This window comes from Ostrea edulis, chromosome 4 (genome assembly GCF_947568905.1).
Source record: "Ostrea edulis chromosome 4, xbOstEdul1.1, whole genome shotgun sequence".
Taxonomy (NCBI): domain Eukaryota; kingdom Metazoa; phylum Mollusca; class Bivalvia; order Ostreida; family Ostreidae; genus Ostrea; species Ostrea edulis.
Window position 1 is genome coordinate 53,598,367 of NC_079167.1, and position 26,229 is coordinate 53,624,595.

At 35.2% G+C, this 26,229-nt stretch overlaps 1 protein-coding gene across 1 annotated transcript in view; it reads right to left on the minus strand.

The window, feature by feature from the left end:
- The window catches only part of LOC125669267 (zinc finger MIZ domain-containing protein 1-like), a 52,964-nt gene extending 35,890 nt beyond the window's left edge, over window positions 1–17,074 (minus strand). The window contains exons 1-2 of the mRNA XM_048903706.2: window positions 16,875–17,074; window positions 7,540–7,672 (exon numbers count right to left, since the gene is read on the minus strand). Of these exons, the coding sequence (XP_048759663.1) occupies window positions 7,540–7,586 (47 nt within the window). The 5' untranslated portion in view covers window positions 7,587–7,672; window positions 16,875–17,074. The remainder of the gene's footprint in view (window positions 1–7,539; window positions 7,673–16,874) is intronic.
- Window positions 17,075–26,229: the final 9,155 nt, after the last annotated feature.

The window sequence follows — 26,229 nt, forward strand, 5'->3', positions numbered from 1 at the left end:
TTTATATTATATAGACCTATACTTGACTAGATATATAACTATATTTATATTATATATATATATAACTATATTTATATTATATAGACCTATACTTGACTAGATATATAACTATATTTATATTATATATATATATATAACTATATTTATATTATATAGACCTATACTTGACTAGATATATAACTATATTCATATTATATATATATATATAACTATATTTATATTATATATATATATATATATAATATAATATATAATATATATATATATATATATATATATATATAACTCGGAAGAATTACTCTTCACTGTGTATTGTCATTACTTATGATATATCAATAATAAAATATATGTTATGTGAGTATGTCCATTTGGAAATTAGCACTAATTTGGTAATAGATATTATCTATATATATAATCCAGAAATAAGTATAGAAAAATTTACACAAGTAGTAGTAATAAAAATTGTAAATTTCATGACCCCAGGGGTAGGAGTTTTGGTACCACAGTGGGGCATAGTGATTAAATGTGTGTGGTAAAGGGGCTGGTTCAAGTAATATTTGAATTATTTTTTTTTCAATTTTGACGTTAAGCATATTAGAAATATAACTCATTTAAAATTGATAATCAAAATCTGACCTTCTTAATGCAAGTATACGATAATATGTTAGCCTTACCTGTGTTGTGTAAACAAGACTCAGGTGTTGTTTATGTTTACAAACAAACTAATGAAATGTTAATTTTGTAATTTGACACATCATTATTTTGCACAGACAAAAATTTAACTTTCAAATGGCACATTTTATCTAAAGAATACTTGAAATGTGATGTATATACCATAAACTTGCATCAATAACCCTCAATCCACATTTTCAAATTTTGTAAACAGTAACATACCTCAATCTTTGTTTACACAACAAATAATACACTCTCTATGATAAAGAATAATCTTAATTTATTTGGTGAAACACATGAGACAGTAGATTTTGATCATCAAAAATGAAAAACAAAGTTTTGGGGAAAATAACTTCTTTTTGATAACTTCCAAATTTTTTTTCCAGATTTGGTATTGAGCTTCTTTTGGACAAGGGAGATATAAATTGTAAATTTCAGAACTTCTGCAATCCCATGGCCTAAAAGAGGCAGGGCAAAAACTGCCGTAAATGGACCAATTTTTAAAAATATTCCTTTCAACTGCACATCTGTAAGAAAAACTGATTACATTATGCATTTAATGTGCAAAAAATTTTTTTTTTTAATTTCTGAAGTTCTCTGTTCAATGGCAGATTGTACAATATTCAAACCCCAGTATGATCAATTCTGATTAATTGCCTTGCCCTTATATAAGGGGTATTTCATGAACTCTATTCCCCTCCCTTAACAACTATTTTCTTCAATGTGTTTAGCATCTATTTCAAAGTATTGTACCCTCATGTTTCTAATTGCCTTGTATACAAACTTAGTCAGAATGCTAGGCATATGTCCGATGATTTTCAGCTTTCAAAAGAAAAAAGTTGTATAGTCTTGTGCTGAGAATCCTGCTTCAGCATGTATCCTAGCTAGCGTACATGAAATCCTCCAATGGAATAGATGCATGTATTTTAAATCAGACTATATATTAAGATTATATAATTGTTGGTATGGCAAACTTAATCCTATCGGTATGACATTCTCTTTTTCGGTATGATGATCAATCAGTTTGAAAGACAATAAGCATCTGAGTTCAAAAACGTGGAGTCCTTTCTCTGTATCTATATCCTCTGTAAGTGGGAGATTATTGAATTTATTGGGAAACAATTGTGTTGAAAGTAAACACTATTCCCCTATTACCCCCTAAGCATGGCCACATTCCAATTTAGCAAAGGACTATGTTCAACACAAGTAGTTTTGACCCAAAATTGAAACATTAATTCTTTCATTTTATTAAATTATATATTTTCCCAAAACTGATTCCTCTTCTAAAATATGATCTCCCAAAGTTAATGATTTTTTTTATCTTCTTCAAAACCACAGGGCTAATTTCAATAAAACTATTCTTTGGTGAAGGGGATTCAAGTTTGTTCAAATGGTTCAGTTATTGCCTCCATTGAGGGGGAGACAATCAAGAAAAGGGTAAAATAAGGTGGGTTATTTAAAACTCTTCTCCGAAACCATTGGGCCAGAAAAGTTGAAATTTACAGGAAAGCTTCCCGACATATTGCAGATTCAAGTTTGTTCAAATAATGTGCCCCAGGGTAGGGTGGAACCACAAAGGATCAAAGTTTTCATGCAAATATATAAGGAAAATCTTTAAATTCTTCTTCTCAAGAATCATTGCATGGGCCAGAAAAGTTGAAATTTACATGAAAGCTTTCTGACATAATGTACATACAACTTTGTTCAAATTGGTAGTGTGGAGGCTACAATAGAGGATCAAGTTTTACATGCAAATATATAGGGGAAATCTTTTTAAAAAACTTATCAAACTTTATGTACAATGTAATTAGCATATCTGACTTGTATGTCATCATCCAGATTATTACTTAAAGATAGGAAAAATATTTTAGAATCTTCTTCTTCAGCACAAGACCATGATTAGTCATGTTGATTTGCAAATTGCAGCCCCCTGAAGTATCATAGGTAAGGGCCACACTAAGCGATCAAAGATTTATATAGGAATATGTAGGGAATTAATTTTAACTAATTCCTTTGCAGGACCACAGTAAGTTATATCTAAATGCAAATGATTCCAAGTTGTGTGGATTTACTTTTTTGGGGGGGGGGGGGGGGGGGGGGGGGGTTTATGCCCCTATGACTGTAATCTATAGACAACATTCATTAGTGTGATAAGATCTTTATTGCTACCCAAGTTTTGAATTTGTGACCTTGAAGTTTGACATACCCTTAAGAAAACCTAACCTATTCAATTCATATATCTCCTGAAGGTTAGAGTTTTCATAATTTAGATTTCCTATGGTAAGGCCTTACATTTCATGCATAATCTTTTACCTTGTGATCTTGACATTGGAGTTAAAACTTTAACCTTACTCATAACTTTTGACTAGTGAAGATAGAACAGGCTCATATTTCCTATATGCATTCCTTGTGACAAAACCTTTTAAATGGTATCAAAGTTTCTGACCTTGTGACCTTGAAATTAGAATTTGACCTACTTTTATTGATTGATTGCATATTGTTTAACGTCCCACTCAAGAATTTTACACTCATATGGAGACTTAATTTTGCAATCCTTCACGGGCAATGGTCACCATTGCCCGTGAAGGATTGCAAAATTTAGGCCTATGCTCAGCGCTTATGGCCTTTGAGTAGGGAGGGATCTTTGTGCGACACCTGCTGTGACAGGGGGCCTCAGTTTTTGCGGTCTTATCCAAATGACCGTCCCATTTAGTTGCCTCTTACGACAAGCAAGGGGTACTGAGGACCTATTCTATCCTGGATCCCTATAGGAGACCTACTTTCAAGAAAACATAAAAATTTCCTGAACTATTGAAGGTACTGCTTTCATATTATGTGTATGTAATTCTTATAGCAAGACCTTTCATTTCATACCATTAGTCATATTGGTGTTGAGGCATCCCATGTTGTGTGAATTAATGTTTGGTTATCATGGCCCTTTGGGACTAGATTGGGGCCACAATATGGGGTCAAAATGTTAATGGGAATAGATTGAAAAAAAATCCTATGAAAATCACCACAGATGAACAACAGCAGAACCAAGGTGACTCGGGTGAGTGGTGTGGCCCATGGGTCTCTAGTTTGCATTTTCTTTAAAAAATGTAAAAACTGTTAACACCCTAGTAAGGACACTTTTCAGTAACATTACCGGCAAATCAGACACTAATTAATTGCACATTCTCTGATCACCATTGACAGCAACACCAGCAATACTGGGACAATAGATTAATGGCAAGCACCCAAGTCATTCAAATATAGAAATGATGGGAAACATGAGTGTATCAAACTTAATTGTAAGAGCTCATATTTTCAGTGATCTTTGATCAATTCAAAGAAAATTATGGGAAATTCATGAGTTTTTTATATCATACATTGTAAAGTCATAATTCTGTGATGCTGCTAAAATTATAATTACAATAGTTATATATAGCCTTACCTATTTAACACACACACTTATATATATATATATATATATATATATATAAATTATTCTAGGGTTCTTGACCACCCCATCCGCCCCATTGGATCCTCCCATGATGATTTGTCTTGAGGGATTTACATGTACATGTACTCCCAAAAACTCCTAACAGTTTGGGCTTCTACTGTAATCTATGTATAGTGATACTGAATATGTCACTTGGGCTTCTACATAACCTGCGTCCCATAATGAAACTCAACAAGATTCCGGAATTCCCAATGGACACATACGGCGTCGTTTTATGGAAACAGAATACTGAAAAAAATTATGAAGGTCCTAGATACCATTAAGAATTAGAATTAAGAGCTATCTGCAGGGAGGAGAGCTTCCGGAATCTTGCCAATGGACACATACGGCGTCGTTTTAAATGGAACAGAATACTGAAGAAGAAAATATGAAGGTCCTATCCTCATCAAACTGTTATAGATGTGTCTCATTAAGAGCTGTCTGTGTGGAGGCGAGCTTCCACCTCTCAGAGCCTCAAAGGCAGCCTCTTCGTTTCCTGGATCCATCCAAATAAAATATGTGCGTCTGACTCAAAAACTATATCATAGAAATCTTCATTGTTGATTACACTTTAATTTGATAATTACCCAGTATCTTACTAGATGTCCTCTAACACCCTGCGAATGTTACATGTGTGAAGCAAGTCAATCCACACACTATTAGACATTGATCAATCTCAACGTTAACCGCGCGCTGGCGCGGGATTAATTTAGTTATTAATTTGAGCAAGCCAACCCCGATGTCAGCAAAGAGGCGGTCAAAGGGTCTTCAGTTGTTGTTATGGATATTGACAGCTCTCAGACGAACACATTTAAAAAAGATAAGAGTTTGACCACGCCAATGTGTTCTCTGCCAAAATCACCGAAAGCCTGCAGATAACGCAGAGACAAATCGGTATATATATGTTTCTGGATAATGTCAACGACAACGTCTTTGTAACACTCTGTCCCACAGACGGTAATTTTACATTCTGTCGGAAATCCATAAGGAAGACATACATTTGCTTTCTTTTTTCTCCCTTTCTTTTTTTATTGAGTATATGTCTTGTTATTCTACTTGGAAATTTCATTCACCGCTCACTTGAAAAATGACAAGTGCGAGATTAACATAATTCTCTTGACTTACTTTGTTTGTAAACATGTACATGATCACAGATTACTGAATAAAGTGTTTTACTAAGGCACACCGGGCCCCCTCTATATGTCAGTGTCCTTGGATATCCCATGGAAAACATCTCTGAATTTATTTGTTTACATCTCTGTCGGAATGTAGAAGATTTAAAGACACGACTGACTTGCTCAATAAAACTCTCTGATCAGGCCTACAACACTATGTCCTCGCCGTAACCTACAACGTAACGAATAGCTGGGGTATCGAGGCACGAAGGGAAGTTAGGATATCAGCTCCTTCATGTTCAATGGTGAACATTACCTGCAGATTAATGACAGCTATGAGAACCAGAATGGCACCATTGTATGTCAATATTTTTATTGGCAATCTGGAACGTATATAATATAGCCTGTTAAGCTGTCTACGTTCCATTGATTGGGTTTCGAGAGTGGTCGATACACTAGTAAACGATTTCGTAACATTTGCAGCTCTTTCATCACGTTCACTATGAAAATGTTTAATCCCAAGAATACTATTACATTCCTGAACATCGCAGCCGTACTTATATGTGGGAAAATTAAACTCAGCCTCCTCCCGAGTCCATTGACGCATCTAGTATCCGTCCCACTCACCCAAAGGTGTGCCTAAAGAGTCCGTCCACTGACGCATCTAGCATCCGTCCCACTCACCCGAAGGCGTACCTAAAGAGTCCGTCCACTGACGTATCTAGCATCCGTCCCACTCACCCAAAGGCGTGCCTAAAGAGTCCGTCCACTGGCGCATCTAGCATCCGTCCCACTCGCCCAAAGGCGTGCCTAAAGAGTCTGTCACATTGCTCATCACCAACTGCTTTTCGGGAAAAGAGGCGATTCCCAGGAACCCTGCTTTTTGCAACACAGACGTCCACGTAGTGTGATGTGCAATGGATGAGACTAGACAGAAAATCTCTCCTTCAGCTCAAGGACAAATCACAAAACGACAAGGTTCCACTAGTCACCACTTAACTCACAGTCCTCAGGAACATTACTGGTATATTCCGAGAATGCATCTGTCCACACTGACACGAATGGTACCCAAGAAACTTGGACATTGTGGTAAGGATAAACCAAGATAACTCGCAATGTGGTGAAAGGTTCGAACTTGTTGTGGCCTCGGATGTCTTCTATGCAAATATATTTCGGAAGACGTGGGTTTCAATTGTTTTATGACAGGTCACAGTTGTCATCAGAATTGGGTGTACTTCAGTAGTTGTAAGGTCTGTCAGAAACCATATGTGCTTGACACGGGACACTCTTCAAACGTAGATATCAGCGGTCCATCATCAAACCCAAGAGGATGAGAGAACCAGTATACTGGACACTTTTTATTAGATGGAGACCATGGCAGTTTCAGTTATTGACCACGATCCTGTTGGTCTCATCGATGCGGAAAGGAAACGTAAGAAATATCTGGATAACTGAAATTATTTCACCGTAATGACAAAAATAGACTCAATTACTTCTCCCATCGGATGCTATTCTCGTGATTCTCATTTGACCATTTTTATATAAATTTCTCATTAATTCTGCTAATTTGGCCATTATCCTTCCTCTACCGTATTTATTTACCATCTCACCATCTTCCTTGGTTATAGACATGGCCACTAAACCAGAGAATACGCCAGTATCTATTATCAAGAGACCGTATTTTAATTACTTAGTAAGGGACCATATTTTCAGTGTCATGAACTAATCTGAAATATATTCATTATATAAGATACAAAATTTTCTATCGTCTGTTTCAAACCTTTTCCTCCTTTATTACTTCTCTACTATTTCTACACAGCTGTGTCAAACCTAAGACGTTTAAGATTGCTAGTGAGTGTTCCTTTGCCAAACGCCAGACATCAAAAGCAACGGAGATCTCATGTCACAGTGAGTTTTGGCCTTTGGTGCCACACATAGACCGTGACAGTTTACTCACGTGACGTCTCTACACGAGTGAAAGATTCTCGTATGAGATGTTAGTAAAACAACAAACAAAACACACGTACACACAATGAATTCACCGCGCAAGTTTTAGATACTGCAGGAATTTCAAGAGGAAGACTGGAAAATGTAAATGATAATGAGCATTTTGTTCTTCTAATACTGAAATTGTTGCCAAGTTTGGTAAAAATTGGTCCTGTAGTATTTCGTAAGTTGAATATAATCAAATGTTAACGCACGACGACGGACAGAAAACAGATAGCAATAGGTGACATGAAAATATTCGAATGACCAAAGAAATCTCACCCCAGGCCCATGGGAGGCATTTGTTTTTGTTGTAGGTGTGGGTGCATCACTGATGATTTGGAGTCTCGTCTTCAGTTCCTCTGATGTCTTAACAGAACTCTCCCCGGTTCTTCACACCATGTAAAAAGCATGCCTATAAAACACCATACTAAATCAAAAGTTTCTTCTACATATTAGATTAATAAAGAACGAGTCCCTTGAACTATGTGATATGGACTCTTATTAAACATTTCAGTTTACCCTTTTTTTTTTATACCGTTTTTTTTAAAGTATTTAAAACAATGGCATATACCAAGCGGGGTTTCCCCTTGTAACATAACTTTATTCAATGGATACAGATTAACATTTTAAACAGCAATAGGTATTTCCCCCTCCGTCCTCTTTGTTTATAACAAGTATGAGCCTAAAGAATTCTGAAGAAAGCTATTTTCCCCCAATTATATCCACAATTATGAGGTAAAGGTGAATAAAGCGAGACACTGACATTATTAATAAAACACATCTTGCATTAAAGGTATGTACTACTATTAGTATCATGTCGTAGTATACGCTACTGCCAGAAGATCAAATAGAGTGTTCAGATTTCAAATTCTAAAATCATGGACTGGAACGTGAGCGTGGCAATTTTGGTTATTTGTGTGCAAATCTATATATATTTATGTAATTTATATATTTATGTAATTTATATATTTATGTAATTTATTGGAGTCTTGGTTGAAATAGGAATAAAAAAAACATCACAAGATTAAGGGTTGTCAGCACAATAAATACCGTATATTCTGACGTTTTATTTGAAGAGGGAATAATTGGGATACAGGTGATCAAGTTTGCACAGAACCAGTGAGATCCGGAAGATTGGAGATCAGATCCGAAAGATTGATAAGCGCATTTGTTTAATCTATTTATTTGCTGCATACTTGCATCCATACATTATATATATATTTATTTATATATGTTTTTAATGGTATATACAAGCTCAACAAAAATTTTATCTATCTAACAAATAAGGACAAATTTACTTGGTTGATGATTAATGAAGACAAACCAGTAATTGTCAAATTGAGTGAATATTTAGTGCAAACTTTCAGAAAAAGAAGTGATGCTTTAAAACTGCAAAAATCATTATAGTTTATAATTCATATATTGGTATAATACTGATACTGTCCATCCACTTGTATATATACATGATTAGCAATTCATATATGTATGTACTGGTTTCCCCAACATGCTGCATCCACATGCAGTTTGCATTCTATGTGACCTTTAGTTAATGTTGTAAACTTTCTTTCTTTTTTGAATTTCCTTCTTTATAAATTGTCTTACTCTATCTATCTATCTATCTATCTATCTATCTCTCTCTCTCTCTCTCTCTCTCTCTCTCTCTCTCTCTCTGTCTGCATGGATGGTTATACATGACGATTTTATATATTTTACGGAGATGTGAAGTGGGGCGGTCACATGACCAAATTTTTCGTAGTCCCGAGGGCTCGTCAGTGGATTGACGAAATACTGCACCACGTAGTTTTAAAATGTTGGCTTCGTGGGCTTGGACACGCTGACATCTCACTATTTTATTTATTTATTTATTTTTTGGAGGGGGATCAATAATGCTAAATAGTGAATATACATTACTATTGTCGTTTACTGATTTTTAACTTCTTCTTGAAACTGAAAGACATGTAAGTCTTCCTGGTTATCCGTGAAAAATTACCAGCTCTTTCCGTCACTCAATGGAAAATTTTTCAAAAGTTCAAGCCCTCAGAAGTTCCTATGGTGATATCATGAGATTCATCTTTATACAATGCAACGCGAGTTTTTTCCCCCCCATAATACAAGAGCGCACAACATGTCGACTTGTCGCAAATGTCCAAATGATAAAGTTTTAAAGTAACCGTAAAAATGCTTTCACGCCCAAAATGTGTCATCCACTAAACAATATAAGAATCTGACAAGTCTACAAAATGATCCGACAAGTCGATATAATTTTCTGAAAAGTCGACATATTGATTGTTGGATTATTAGATCTATGTTGACTTGTCAGATAATTATATCGAATTGTTAGATCTTGATGTTAACTTGTCAGATAGTAAGACGGAAAATATCTGTCAGCAAATAGCATTAGTACAAGATAATGAGAAAATATGAACGAGGATTTTTCCCGACATGGCATAATTAACTGACAGGTCGACATAATTAACTGACAAGTCGACATAATTATCTGACGAGTGATGGAAAACATACCATCGTACTATATTCTGATTAGTTTCTCCACCCTATTGTTTCGGAAATCTTTATTCAATTAAACTTTGTGCATGTTAAAAGTAAATGTTTTGGAGGAATATTTCATTCACTGGGTATAAAATATATGGTAAACTAATGATGCTGAAAAGGTTTATATTTTCTATAAATATGATTATATAACCAATTATCTATATATTTTTAATGCTGCCAAGGGCAATAACTCCTATGCAGGTCTCTCCTTGATGTAAAGTAGAAATTAAAGTTTTTTTTATTTCAAACAGTTTTCATGTATTTTTATGATGCTGTTTAATGAACCTGTGCGATTTTTTAATGTTAACTTGTACTTCTATTTATGTATGTCTGACATCTTTAAAGCAATATTAGCTGTCATTTTGTTGTAAAATTGTGATTTACTATTTCAATAACAGAAAAAAATAAGGTTTAAATAAACTTCTGTCATTAATATTTGTGTTAGAAAACCTATCTAGAGGCTCTGAATGAAACAAAATTACATTATTGTCTTCCCTTACAAAAACTGATTTCTAGTTTTAATTATATCAATGACTATGGTTAAAGTTACATGCAAAACTATCATAATAGCACAGTTTTACAAGAAAAGAAAATTTTCAGATTACTGTTAGAAGGTGACAACCTATATTTTTTCTTTGGTTATTGATTCAATTAAACTGTATCAAGCGGAAATTAATGCAGTTTTATTTTTAAATTTAAACCATTAATAATGATACGTCACAAGAGGATGGAACTACCTTAAGGAATTTTTCTAAGAATAAAGTGAAATGACAGAAAAATGACATATCTAAATCATCTGGCAAGTTGACTTAATTATTTGACAAGCGATGGCTGACCATAGTTTGTTATACTTAGGCCCGCAACTACAAGCACACCCCTGCTTCCGGTGTACTGGGGTGAATGCAAGAATGTGGGCCTATGCAGGTTTTTTCTGGAAATTCGAGTGTGATTGATATATCTCCCCTTTGAATGAAAGTGAAAGAAAGTACCAGGGTATTTTTTAAACACACACAAATAAAAATCATCAGGAGATTTGTATGCGCTTTTCATAGATTTTTAAACCTTTAAAGTATGACTTAAGAACTGTACACTGAAACCGCTAGATAGAATGTTCTATCGTTAAAATGATAATGTCCTACGGACCCGATGTGGTGAGGGCCTGTCCCGAGACACAGTTAGATTATTCTAACTATGAAACCGCATACATTGATTACTGATTTTTTGGATTAGGGTGTCTTTGCACTGCAACCATCGCTTTGCGGTTAGAGGTCTAGATCTATGCATAGACAAGCCGTGCATTAAACTATAAACGGGGGGAGGGGGCACATGGTCTGCACACATGGCGAGAGAAGCGCTCATTACGACGGATTGTAGACACAATATTGTCGCAGTGTTCTTTTAAGTACCCAATGGGAGCATCAAGGCCTCATAAAGTGGCACCCCCTTACCGCAATTCCTGGATCCACCCCTGATAATATCTATTAATAATGAATTAAAATTAAACGCATTGATATATATTTAAATATATTTTAACATCTTTTAATCAGAACTTTAATGCATGTTAAAAAAGGCAATATTTACGGAAACAATAAAGAATAATTTCTCATTTCCCCATGCGCACTTTCTAATAATCACAAATAGATCAGCCGCTCCCGATAATGATCCTAGCCTTAATCATACTGTTTTTCCTTCATAATTACACATGAAAGTATGACTTTGACCTTGAATAATATCTGACATTTTCCTCTTACCATGGGAAACATGTGTACTAGGTTTAATATCCTAGTCGTATTAATATTTTGTTTTATCCTTTTCACATGGTGCTGAGTGACAGACAATTAACATACACACAAACATTGCATCATGCCACCATGCAACCCGTCTTGGATGGTTGAGAATGTGTATTAAGTTTTATTGTCCTAGCCTTATTAGTACTTTTTTTTCTGTTTTGTTTTGTGCCTATAAAATTACCTATGCAAGTTTGACCCATGACCTTCAAAAACAAAATGCTTCTTCCTCTAATTATTGGGAACGTGTGCACCTAGTTTAAAGACCCTAGCGTTATAAGTACTGTTTTATCTGACCACAAGGCGCGGACAGATAGATGTACATTTCTTTTACGGTTAAGTTAGATTACCTGAGCTGTATCAGTACTGTTTCTATCTTGTTTCGTGTCTATGTAAAATTATCCATGTAAGTTTGACCTTGAAAAAAAAACCAATGGGCTCATGCCTCTATCATTGGAAACATGTGTACCAAGTTTGATGATCCTAGCATTATAATAATACAGTATATATAATGTTTTTATCTGACGCACAAGGTTAAGTCCCTTCACAGAGTAGTAGTGTTTGGTGTTGGTTTTTGATATAGGCCTACACCCTGTGTAACTGAAGACCTATTTGATTTGTCCTGCTGTTTTGCTTTACATAAAAGTATCATTTTTCAAGACAACCTGGGGAGGTAGCTCCATTTCTGTTAAATTATATTGATGAATGTGGATCATTTAATGATATGTTTTAACCAATTTACTGTGCCATTTAGAGTTTCACAACATAGTCACTATATATGCATTCTCACTAAAATTTTAGAAAACGCTTTCACAATAAAAATCAACAGAATAATATTACAACTATCACATTCATTTAAACTGAGAACAATGACAGTTTTGTTGTAAGAATTAAGAAACAAATTTCTGAAAAATGTTTTTAAAAAGTATGGTTTTGTACGAAATTTATTGGAAAATGTAAGTTTGTCCCATTATTGTGAATAAAATCTTATTTTGATATTGACAATTTTCCATAATGAACTGAAATAGATTAAAACTTTTAATTCACAACACAATGGTGTTTGGAGTTAGGAGAAGGAAAGGTAGCCCACACACAACCAGGGACAGAGAAAGACGCGAGTATATCCTTCACTGGGTTAAGAGTTGTCCCTCTTTAAGCCGACACCCCCCTTCCCCCAAAGTTGCACAGGGAATATATTAAGACTACTATTTTTACATATTAGAGATATATTTAGATCATTATATACAAGACTACAGTGTCAGATTATGTGTATGTAGCTTGATTTTCTGTGGGTCTTCCCTGTGTGTTTTGTTCTAATACTGTAGTTATGCCCAATCAATTTTTGTTGTTGCAAAGTCAAGTTCTTGTGAGTTTGATCATATATTTATCATTTAATTTGATATTAACTTTACAGTGTAAAGCTTATTGAGTCGATACTGTCTGTGATTGTAGAGCTAGTAAGTATATTATTACATTATGTTTGAGAGAGAGAAAGAGAGAGAGAGAGAGAGAGATCTTGTACAATACCAAGAAGAAAACATTGATTCAAATAATCAAAGGACAAGGTTCATAGATGGCATCAGTACACAGATATTTGTCACTTTGTCAAACTACAAGAAATGCCACGGTTACGCCCTTTTCGTTGTTGTCTTTTAAATATCTATATCATACATGTAAATCATAGAAATAGTAGATCTACTCGTAGAATTTTTATGGGAGTTTTTGCTATTTTCACTTGGTTTACAAAAATGATATTGTTTTGTTTGGGGGGGGGGGGGGCAAACATACAATATTATGCATTTATAGAATCTAACCCTTAACCTGGGTTGCTGATTTTGATTTTGATTTTTTCCTTTGACATGGTAAAATATTTCGCGATTATAGATTTTAAACTCGTCATTTGAAAATAATGTCAAAAAAAGTTTTTCAGACTGCCTTCTTGAAAATTGTAAGAGCATGGAGTTGTAGGGAGATAGGTCGAGGGAAAAGAGAGAGAGAGAGAGAGAAAAAAATGTCCCACTTAACTTATCAGAACGCATGAAGTTGTATCAGTGGCCAGTATCCCGTCATGAAAAACAAACACGTGGTTTATCATGATAAGAGAAAATACGCAAGTCTTAAGGAAGATGTTGGAAGTGATTAAAACCGAATTGAGTCACCACTCCTCTTTCGTTATGTCCAAAGATATGTGTCATCCGTAATAAAATGTAATATAATTGAAATGACTATTTTCGGGTAAATGTTTTGCTTTGACCATGGGCTTCAAAGCAATATAAAGACACTTTAAGCAGTGCATGCTTTTATTGCAGCACCGAACGTTTTGTCTAGTCAACACCTCTAATGTAAGTGCATACCATTCAAAATCATTAAGTCTACAAACCGGTATGCATATGTTTTTTCCCCTTCGTATCCCCCTCTCTCTCTCTCTCTCTCTCTCTCTCTCTCTCTCTCTCTCTCTCTCTCGTTGTTTTTTATTTTGTTTCTCTTTTTCCTTTCTCTTTGACAATTTTCTATTCTACTTGCTTTGCTGGATTTTAATTTTCCCTTTGTAACAACATAGAACTTACCAAATTATTACTACATTTATGTATACATGTAATTAGTCACCTTAAGGAGAAGGCTCATATAGGCATTAATGCTTGCTGCTTAATCCTAATCAGGTATTGATTACATAATAAAATATGTTTAAAATAAAATAATAGATACCCAACGATGTCATAAGCATGCGATTCTGACGTGGACGTCAGTTGAATCGTGACGACACGTGGTGGCGTCGTCTTATCTCGGCATGTAATCCATTTACATGTTAATCCATTTACACTATATTAAGATGCCGATTCGTTCATGATTATTTTCATGTGTCTGTTATCCATTTACATGTTAATCCATTTACACTATATTAAGATGCCGATTCGTTCATGATTATTTTCATGTGTCTGTTATACATGTAAGTCCGTTTTCACACAATTTTAAATTTCAGGAATTTTATATCCATTGGTGTTAGGCGGTTGGTTATTTTGGTCTATATTGAAATGGCGAAAAGAAGATTTAAGGGAAACGAAAATGACTTGATCAATTCCAGTTGATCTGCATTCATATAAAGGCATGTCATCAAAACAACCCTATTGTTACATTCCCTGATTTTCTCTCGGTAAAAGTCTCTTTCTCGAAGGAGTGAAGGACAGATGATCTTGATAGAACTCGAGCTGGCTCCGTGACCACATGAGAATAGATTTGAGTCATCAATCCCATACTTAGGTTTCAAAACATCATGACTTTATTTTGAGAAATGTATATGTTGCAATTGATCAAGAAGTTGCTATGCTCAATGACCATAAACTGGCGAACTCTCAAAATTACACAAATACTATATTAACATTTTGAATCATCGTGGAGCTAGGAAAAGGCAGCTGAGTTATTTTAATCACGGACAGGGTGTTTCATCTACCAAGTTGTGAATACATACTGTAATTAAGTCCTTGGAAAATCAAGATGGCGACAGTGATGGAACTAAATTTACTTTAGGACCATGCATATGGAAAAATCACGATGGCGGAGTTAAACTCTGTTTATCTTTGTTATTGCGTTCTACAGTGGATAGCAAGTTCGTGTGTAGGCAAGATTTAAATCATTTTTATCAAAACTGTTAATATTTGGAACTTTTTCAATTTTTGTCATTGTGTGTTGTAGAGAATGTCGAGGTCGTTCGGGTACTTGAGCCGGCCAGAGGTTCTGTGGTGGGACTGTGTGCTTTTATTTCTGTTTTATTCTATTTCTATCTTATTCCGTTTTAGTTTAGTTAAAGGAACGTAGGGACGCAAACTCGTAGGAGTAGTCGTTCGAGGTGACGTTTGTGTGGCCACATCTTCATTCAAAAAGCCAGCATTTAAACTGAGCTGAATCCTCAAAGTCTATGTAAGGATACTCCCAAATGTTGTCCATAGGTTTTACATCAGATTTTTACTGCCCTATCTTATTTATATTTCTCATTGGAAAGGGACGCGACCCTTTAATTAAATAAACTTAAATCCCCTTAATTAAGAACACTTTGCACAAAATTTGGTTGAAATTGACTATTTATATAAGTGGTTCTGGAGAAGAAATGTAATTTTATACGCAACAATGTAAAGCGTACTTCTTTCAATGTTCAGATCGATATCGCTAAACCTGTGGACGTTAACAGACGACGAATTTATCATATTCTCTTCTGTAGGGCTATCAAGGGGGGTCTTCCGTTGAAAACAGAAGACCGTGATTAATTGTAGTTTAAAGCAAAAGGACCTCGTACCATGTCGCTCACCTGATCGGCTGAAACTTAAATTTACGCCCCAGTTGTGGCCCCACCATTGCCTCAGTGGTCGAATTTTATTGAAATATTCAATCTACATTACATGGTGATGTTTGCATCCATATATCAGTTCCACAACCTTTTCGGTTCTTGGGAGGAAGATTTGAAAAAGAATTATATCTATGTACAAACTTTAAACCCATATTGTGACCCCGCCCTGGCCCCAGGGTCAATGGTTTGAACAAATGTGAATGTACACCACATATCCATAACAATTTGGCAAACTGAACGTTAGTGGTTGAGAAGGTTTCGAAAGATTTTTTTCCTGTATTTTTTTTTAAATGTAAAAGCTTTAGATCCCTATTCCTGACCCTGCCTAGGGGAGACAGTTTGAACAAACCTGAATTTCAAGTTTGGTGGTTCTCGGAATTTTGTTTTCTAGTTATCTCCCCTTGGAAGAGGTCAGAGCCTGTCATAATCCTCTATACCCAAGCATGTTTTGTGCCAAGTTTGATGGGAATTGGTTCAGTGATTCTTGAGCAGATGTAGATTTTTTGCAAAACGAACAGGCAGACAGATGGATGGACAGATGGGCAAACTTCGATCAGAAAGTTCACGTTAGCTCCAGTTAAAAGTAATACATTTTTTCCAGAGACACAAAGAACAACAAATGAAGTTCATCTACATGCGTTAAAAAGAAATATTTGGATTAAATTTAAATTTTCAAGAAATCAATCACTATATATATTTCATAAGTCAAATGCCATTCAGAATTAAAGGATCATCGGCAAATTTTATCGAGGTCATTTTTTTTAAAGAGTAATACTCTTAATATGTACCTAGACAAAAGTCAATGCAGTCGTCAAAGCAATCAATCCAATCATTCTTACATTATATCAGATAAATATTTCTAATTCTACTTCATAATACAAATGTTTAGCAAATTGTTTCCACTGAGTGACTGATAATCTGACTCTTACAATACTCACGGCATTTTGGGTTGAGCTAGCAATCAGCATGTCGTGATTGTTGGCATAGATTTCACCTCTTTCTTGTTGGAACATAATCACCTGTGTACCAAGTATCAATACCTTTGCTACACAAACTTAAGTGAGCGATGACAATGAGGCCTAACTATTCCAAATCAATAATGCTTTGTTGTGACAGCCTAGACTCATAAATATGTATGGTTTTAAAGATTTTTAACCTTTCTTTACCTTTGAACTTTGCACTAGGTTTGCAAATTTTAGCTGTTTGTAAAACGTCACCTTTTTCAAGCAAGTCAGGTAAATTTGATCCACTTAGGAATAAAAATTATCAGGTCTGATGCCTCGTGAGCTAGCTTGCTAGATAGTGGATCTATTGTACCAACAGGTAGCAGACTGCCAACACAAAAGCCAGGTAAACAGACCATGTAAATACCAGCCGTACGGGACTAATGCTGCGCCAACTTCAATTACACACTCTGTGTGATCTCTACACATAATAGATCCAAACAAATCATGTAGTATTTAAATATCTTTATCTCTGTAGAATTAGGAAGCAATGATATTGACATTTTTCAATTATACTTACATGAAAATCAAGGAATTCTATCTTTTTGCACCTTGCGGACCACCTTTTAAAAAAAAAAAAAGACAGTTTTTTTTTCTTTCGTTGCATTTTCGGTGTCATTTTTTTCTTCTTCAGTTTCTTCTATCGTATTTGCATGACCTTTTTCATATCATCATGTGTAAATAGGTTTTGAAAGAAAAGAAAAAAATGTACAAGGAGGGAGAGCTGTATGACCCGCCAATGACCTAGAATATCAGTTGATAGCTTGTATGAAGATAAAAGTTAGCATGGTCATCACAGCATTGGTGAAAACTAAATTAAAATATTACACAGTAAATGGACTTAGAGTTAGTTTTGTGCCACATTCCAGTTTTACATGCTTTTGAATTGTTTTTAGGCACCGGTATCACGAAACAGACTGTAGTCATCTATCCTCTCGCAACAGAATTAGCCGTTCGTTTGTTGTTGTGTTTAAAAAAAAACAACCAATTTTATTCATTTTCTTTTCAGACTCGTGTATATAAGATTCTGGACCACATTTCTTACTCGGGTTTGATCAAACTAGCAAGAACAATACCTTTCAGAATGTTACTTGTTCCTAGCGCTTTTCAATAATACAAAATTTAAGCTACATTTTTCATTCAAATCTTATCATGTTCGTAGGAGTATTACCTTTAATTAAAAGGCCTTAGTTCCTATTGGTTTTCCAGGTCACAGATAAAGGGTCACGGTCTCCGACAAAGACTCCGAAATTTGTGTACAAGATTTTTAAAAGACACGATTTTCATCAAATTGTTATTAGATTTACAGGAATAGTACGTTACATGAAGAGCTTGTTTTCTAGGGTCGAAGGTCAAGGTCACTAGAAGGGACATTGTGAACGATCGGTATACAGGGTTTACTTTTAGGAATGGGTCTTTACGCACAGCCTTTAATTCGTATTGATTTTAAAGATGAGATTAAAAGTCAAACTTTCTCGATGGGAAAATAAGATACATTTTCATCCAAATTTGTTGTTCCTGTTGGTTCACAGAAGAAAGGTATCTTCTTATGTACAAGATTTAAGCTACATTTTTTTCATTCCAAATGTTCTTAGACTTGCAGGAGCGATACCTGAGCTCCGATTCCTTTTAACGGTTATACGTAAAAGTTCAAAGGCATCGGAAAGGAAATTTCGAAATTCTTTGTGTCCAATATTTTCTTATCTATAATTTGATAGACTTTCGGGAAATAACAAATTACTAAAAGAACTGGGTTCCTGTTGGATATCAAGAAGTGCAAATATCAAGAAAACTGGAAAACCTTTGTGTGATTTTTGGAGTGGGGTTTGGAGTCATATTTTACAGTGAAAATTTGGAGTGTAGAGTTTTATATGTTATCTGAATTATTTGATTAAATATAAGAATGTTGATATATCATAATTTTTTAACAGATAAGTTATAAACTAAATAGATATCGTGTTTGGATTCGAGGTTTCCATTAGACATGGAGTAACACAATTCAGCAGGAGCTCAGATCTTGTTTCAGGAATAGAGAACAGTGACGTCGAATTATGTAATCGTGGATCACTTCAATGGACGAATAGGACGTGTTCTAATTCATGTAATTCGCTCTAGAGTAAACAAATTCAACAGCCAGTCAATAATACATTTGTAGCTTTAGTTTCGGTTTAGTGCTAGCTTTTTTGGTATATCCTTTGTTATATTGGTAAATACAATATAACAAAAGGACTTGATGAAATCTTGAGGACATGTTGATACCATTAATCTGTCGATATATATAGCTGTCTGGTGCTACTGCTTTCACTGGTGTGTGGTGTAAGGTATATCAGACGACCTCCACGTTGTTGCTGGAGTGTTTTTTTGGAATGCTAACTGATGTAGGTTAGAAGGGTGTGAAGCTATGGTAATTGTAGCTAGTAAAGAAGGCTTATAGTTGACAGATGTATCACACTACATCACGTGATGACAATGCCATTTAAACCAATAGTCTATATTGTCATCATATTTCCAGTCCCCTTAAAGAGTGCACATAAAATGTTACATCAACAAGGGCATCGTGAGCCTCTGGTTCGTAAACAAATGTAATAGAATATGAGCAGTATCTAAAGGTCTTTGACCATATTTCTACACGACTTGGGTAAATAGATATGAATGTTTTAAGTATCAAAAAGGGCCTGGTGACACAGACCTTGAGTGACCTTGAAATGTTCCATTTCCCACTTTATTCGGATTGAAAAGTATATTTATTGTACAGACCTTTTTCTTGATATAAAATTTGTACCAACTGACATCATTGTTTTTGTCATTTTGATACATTGTAGTTCCTGGACACATATTAAACAATATACCGAAGTCAAAAATTAGATATTGTAAATATCCCTGACTAGTCAAATTCACATAAATCCTACACTGATACCTTGAATCGTGTTCTTTATTGGCCATTATGAAAAAAAAAATTCTGAATTAGATCTTCATGTATCTGAAAATTAGATTTTTAAAGTCTATTCTAAGTTTATGTGTGAAGTCTAGTCTTGGTTGGCCATCTCATTAAAAAATTCCGAAAATAAACGAGGGTACATGCATATATATGTATATCATAAAAGACCACTAGTATCTAAACCACGTGATACTTATCACCGGCCGCTGTAGCAAGTGGTTGGGGCGTTCGCTTCACAACTAAGAAGCCCGGGTTCGATTCCGCACCGCGTCAACTGACACTAAGATGCTCGGCATAGGCAGCTGACTTTCCGACAGTCACGGGTCTTTTGGATATGACCATAAAAAACGGGGTCCCGTGTCGCGGTAGGCACGATAAAGAACCCTCACCGCTGGTCCTGAGCGCCGCATAGGTGAACCATTTATGGCACTTCACCTAAAGTTAATGACGTCTCTACGCAAAACAATGCATAAACAAAACGGGAGGAAACTAACCGATTTTATTGTTACAATGTCAAACACCACTACACGTGGAGCACCAAGGTCAGTAATTGAGAATGACAAATACGTACACTAACCTGCATGGATTTTAACTTTCAATATGAAAAATCTTAGAAGAATAAATATATAACGAAAGGATGTTAATCAATTAAATGTGCTCATCCTTATAAAAACAACTAAGAGACGGCAGTTTAAAGTTATGTTAAGACAGAAGCACATTATAGAGAGTTTATTATTTGTTGTGTAAACAAGGATTCAGGTATGCTATTGTTTACAAAGTTTGAAAAAGTTATGGTTATCGATATAAGTTTATGATATATATCACATTTCAAGTATTCTTTAGGTAAAATCTGCCATTTAAAAGTTACATTTGTGTTTGTGCAAAATTAGGATGCTTTGAATTACAAAATTAACATTTCACTAGTTTGTTTGTAAACATAAACAAGGCTTGAGTCTTCTTTACATAACAGGGATAACATAGGCGTTTATGGCAAGCACTTTTACTATTTATTGGAAAAATAAGATATCTCTTTAAATTAAAGAAATATCTCTTATTTCAAAGAGGTATTTTAAGAGATATCTCTCTAAAAAGGAGATATTTCTTTCACTTAGAGAGATATCTCTTTCATTTAGAAAGATATCCTTTTCACTTATTTAGAGAGATATCTATTTGACTTTTAGAGACATATCTTACATTTAGAGATATATCTCTTTCACTTTGAGATATATCTCTTTCACTTAGAGAGATATCTCTTTCACTTAGAGAGATATCTCTTTCACTAAAAGAGATATCTATTTTACTCTGAGATATATCTCTTTTTACTTGAGAGATATCCCCTTTATTTAAAGAGAATCTCTGTAAAAATTCCTAGAGATATATCTCTAAAAGCTAAAAGAGATATCTCTCAAAGAGAAAGAGATATCTCTTTCCAATATTTTTTATTAGATTGAATACTTAAGGAATTCTCCCTTAACCGGAAGCCCGCCAAAGCAAATCTTACCATGATGGCTGCAATCTCGGGTGAAGATTTTGCGTTTACCGCATGTGAAGTGTATACAGGTAACAAAAAACAAAGACAATAAATTGATAAAATGTGTGAGCTAGACTGGATTAAGCCTCTCGGCAACTTGATAATGTTACCCCAACCACCTCTTCAACCTTTTCCGTCAATTTTACACTAGAAGTATTTTGATTGGTTAAAAAAAATAGGGTTACATCATATTAATGGCGATGCAACAGGGATAAGTCATTATGATCACTGGGGGAAAAATTAAAGAGATATTTTCAAGTTAAAGAGATATCTCTTTTTGAAAATTTAAAGAGATATCTCACTAACTTAAAGATATATTGAGAGAGAGATATCTCTTTACGCTAAAGATATATCTCTTTCTCTTTGAGAGATATCTCTCTATCTTTAAGAGATATCTCCATAGCGTAGAGATATCTATTTTGGTTAAAAGGATATCTCCCTAGCGTACAGAGACATCTCTCTAACTTACAGAGATATATCTCTACAACCAAAAGAGATATCTCTCTAGTGTAAAGAGATATCGCTTATTTAAAGAGATATCTTATTTTACGAATAAATAGTTAAAGGGCTTGCCATGGATATTTTATCCTTGCATTAGGAAGGTCCAATATTTCTGATGTTCAACACCAAAATATTTATTTCAAACTCCCTTTAAAAGCTGATTCCAAATCCACACAAAAACGCCATGACTCCAGTCCGTAAATTACACGATGCCTGTTAGAGGTCATTTCTTTGTTACATTGTTTGTATTTGATTAATACAACTGCACTCGGGTGATACCGTGGTTCTTATTGGATTTCAATTGTAAATTTACAGGGTGAAGGTTATGGGAAGGAAGATCCCAAATCCCTCATGTTTCTGACTTCATTAGCAATGGCAGAAATGTTCTATGTATCTTATAAATGATAAGCTATTTAATCCGAGGGGATGCCTCGTTTTCAACTTTAAAACCGAAAGTTCTCTGTTGATATATTTTATAGCAAGGGTACTTGATACGCTAAAACTTCCTGTTTTTGTATTCTCGAGAAATACTTTACAAGACAGAATTTGGCAGAAGAAAGTGCTCAATTAACCTGAGTGGGAACATGGACATCGGACACTATTCTCCTGAGACTAGGGCACTAAATATAAGAACCATTGATAACAAGAATTCTATTTCACTTGTTAGCCTAAAAGTTAATGGCAGTCATGACCTTATCACATATCAGTCTGCATCTTGCAGCAATTAGGGTTTAGAAGTAGTAAACATTCTAATCAATACCATCCTTCTAACGATCAAAATTTACCTTACGTTGAATTTGTAACTAGTTTATAAATTTCAATAATTTTACTTAAAGTTGAAATTTTAACTAGCTTATAATTTTCAATGATTTCACTTGAATGTTATCAAGTCAATGATCACTTTAACCAGTTCAAATAAACATTTTTAAAACAGTCAATTGATAGCAAACTTTGCGGGTTGATATAGCAAATATAAATCCTAAGCGACTGCATTAAATCTAAGAATGCCGAATACACTTTGAACGTTCACACTACAATACACCGTGAGGATTCCTGACATTCCATCTGCGCCGGCGTTCACACACCCTTCAGACGTGCAAGGAACCCCACGTCAGTTTTATCCGGTTTGTGATCCATTTCGAAATTGTTCTTTATACAACATATAAAACAAAGAAAAGAAACTCTTTTTCTATTGTAGACCAATCTTCTCTCTTTCTCTCTCTCTTGTATTTGTGTGTATGTTAAGTTAGATTTATTTATTTCCGTGTTGTTGTTTTTTTTATTATTTTATTTTATTTATTATTATTAATTTTGCTCAAATAAACTATATGGTTATCTACATCGAATAACACCTGGATAAATACTGCCTCGATTGTTTCTTCACTGGAAGTTTTAAAATAGATAACGTTTAATTCTTTGTCGTAAGAGGCGATTAAATGGGACGGTCCTTCGGATGAAACCGCAAAAACCGAGGTCCCGTGTCACATTAGGTGTTGCACGATTTTTAAAGATCCCTCCCTGCTCAAAGGCCGTAAGCGCCGAACATAGGCTATAATTTTGCAGCCCTTCACCGGCAATGGTGACGTCTCTATATGAGTAAAAAATTCTCGACCGGGACGTTAAACAATAAACATGGATGTCAGGTTGAAATTGGGGTTATCACCACTGGAGCGGTCATTTACGATTTCTTTAAAGAATGGTTGTACTTTTTCCCCATCCAAAGGAGTCTGCAGGTCCTTTTCAGTGGATCAGTTATGATGTCTGTGATGTTCGCGTTGTTCTGGCCCTTACCATGGCAATGGGGAATCATCCGTGGCTTGAAAGTTTGATACCGCAAGTGTGAAGTATGATTCAAACTGACCAAAATGGAGTAATGAATGCAGATTTTTCATGCGTTATAAGTAATTTCTGTGGAAACGAAGGGTCCTAGGAAAGACCGAATATAAATACCCCCCCCCCCTCGTTTCCACAGAAATTATATTTTAAGGAACCTATCAACATTTAGTCAAATTACATCTGCTCATATATGTTGAGCTTCCAACTGGTTCAAATGATTCGCTTGTAAATACGAGGAACAGGGTAAGGATATTATTCAACTTTCTGTAATCGCCACAATTTCTTATTGTTCCGTTAGATTTGTTGACCAAGACAATGAGTGAGGCCCATGGACTTTTTGATGGTGGAATCAGACCCTACTCCATCATTTCATGTATCGACCCCTTCACTATCTGTCGCTTAGCTTCTGGTACTCGGTAGAATCTGTGCGTGACAAGCCGCACATCGTGGATGTAGTCCGAATCGTGTGCTTCACCTCTACCGGGTTTAATATAGTGGTTACAGTTGAAACTTTCTCGCAGACTTCCCCGCGAGCGTTTATTTGTTGTTAGGCAAGAGAATGTCCAAAGACCAGATCCGAAATCGATTCTAGCGAGTCGTTTGAATTATGCTGTTCAGTTCCACAGTTTTCATCATCTGTTGATACCGAAAGCATGACACGATTGTAGAGTCGAAGTAGGTTTATATATTTATTTATTTAATCACCAATATATGTGACAAGCTCACGTCGTCCCGCAAAATCGACTTTGCTGATCACTGGAATGGATGTTTCCAGTGAGCTGTCATTTTCCATAGTCTGAGGGAAGAGGGATGAGAAGTTCATCTCACGGACTCGGGGATTCTATTAGTTGCTAATCGATCACACCATGTTTTAATTTTGCACTGTTTTTCTGTGTACAATTTGCGTGACGTCGGCCAGTCTGTTTCTAATGTTAATTACAGAATCAATTGCTGATGTTTTGATTTCCTCATCTCCTGTCATAAAATCCTTTAAATGTTGTGGAGACTCTTCTACAGATAAATCTCTTAGTCAATTAATTATTGTTATCAAATGATATGCCGTATTTGCAGATAGAGAGAGAGAGAGTAAAAGAGTTTGGTTTGAAGTAGCAGGTGCAGGACGATGGCTGTTTAGCCCGTGTCGATTGAGTGAATGTTTATGGTTAGTAATTCAAATGATTCTAATGCCTCCTGTTTATTTTGAATTATTGGCTTTTAAGAGATGAAAGTGAGAGTTAATAAATTCATGTCTTTGGTTTGAGAAGAGTGTCCTCTGGGAGGGGATAATTAGGAGCTACCTTGTGAGAGAGGAGAGATCAAGTTTAACAGCGAAAGTAAAGGGATGTGATCTTGGATTGCAATTTACCTACATGTGAATCGTTGTATATACATTGTATGTAGAAATATAATAGGAACTATCGTTTAATTATATCATACAACCAGTACCTGCACAGGGAGGACCCTTGTGATAGGAATGTGCACTGGTCAGCTATACAATAACTAGAACGGCGAAAAGCCAGTTTTTTCATGTGGAGCTTCTCTATAAGCAAATAGTACATATGGCCCAAGTGCACCGATCAGAATCTTCACCATTTTTAGAACAGTTACTTTTGCATTGATTTTAAAGTTTTCTTTGTAGGTGATATGGTTTAGTTGTAAAACCCTTGTTGCGAGTTTTTCACACAAATCCATGGTACAATTTTATCCTTGGTTGGTCAAAGTTGTTGTCGGGATGACTGGGTAGTGGGGTTAATGTATCAGCTATGCAATCCACCTCGCATTATTTTTTTAAAATCTTGTTGCATCATCGATGATTGTCAAGATGCAATATTTCCGTGTTCAGGATTTTAAAAAAAAACCCAACCAAAACGAATTAGTAATGCTGGACAATGTGATCAATAAAGCTTTCCCTGCCTCGCGTTTTGACTCTGACAGAAGTCTCACTTTGCACAAAAACCATGACATCTTGAATTGGCCAACAGAATGATGACAAGATTAATGTTTTCGTTTTCCCACTTCCTGAATGCCAACGGTTAGTTTAAACAATATTTATTGGTAAATAATTTGATAATAATGTTTACAAACAATGTCTGATAATAGATGGAGAAACAAGCCAAAGGGCTTATATTAATCTCGCTGCCAACGGTTGATCATGTGCCAAGTTGATTAAGATTCAGGTAACACAATCTATGTCCCAGATAAGTTCTTTTTATCTGAAGCCCATTTCCGTATTTTCAAAATGAAGGTGTGGTTTTTTTTTTGGTTGGTTTTTTCTTCTTCTTTTTCCGGTGTCAACAAGTGATGCGGTTTGTGAAGTTTTTCAGAGGCGGATCTTGATACGATATAATCATTTGTCTTCATTCATAACACTTAAATTTTCAAGTACCATTAGTGGTTCACCACATCTCATTGCAATGATTCGCCCTGGATCCACTTAAGGCTTCAAAACAGCCCCCAGACCCCTATCGTTTTACACCCCACCC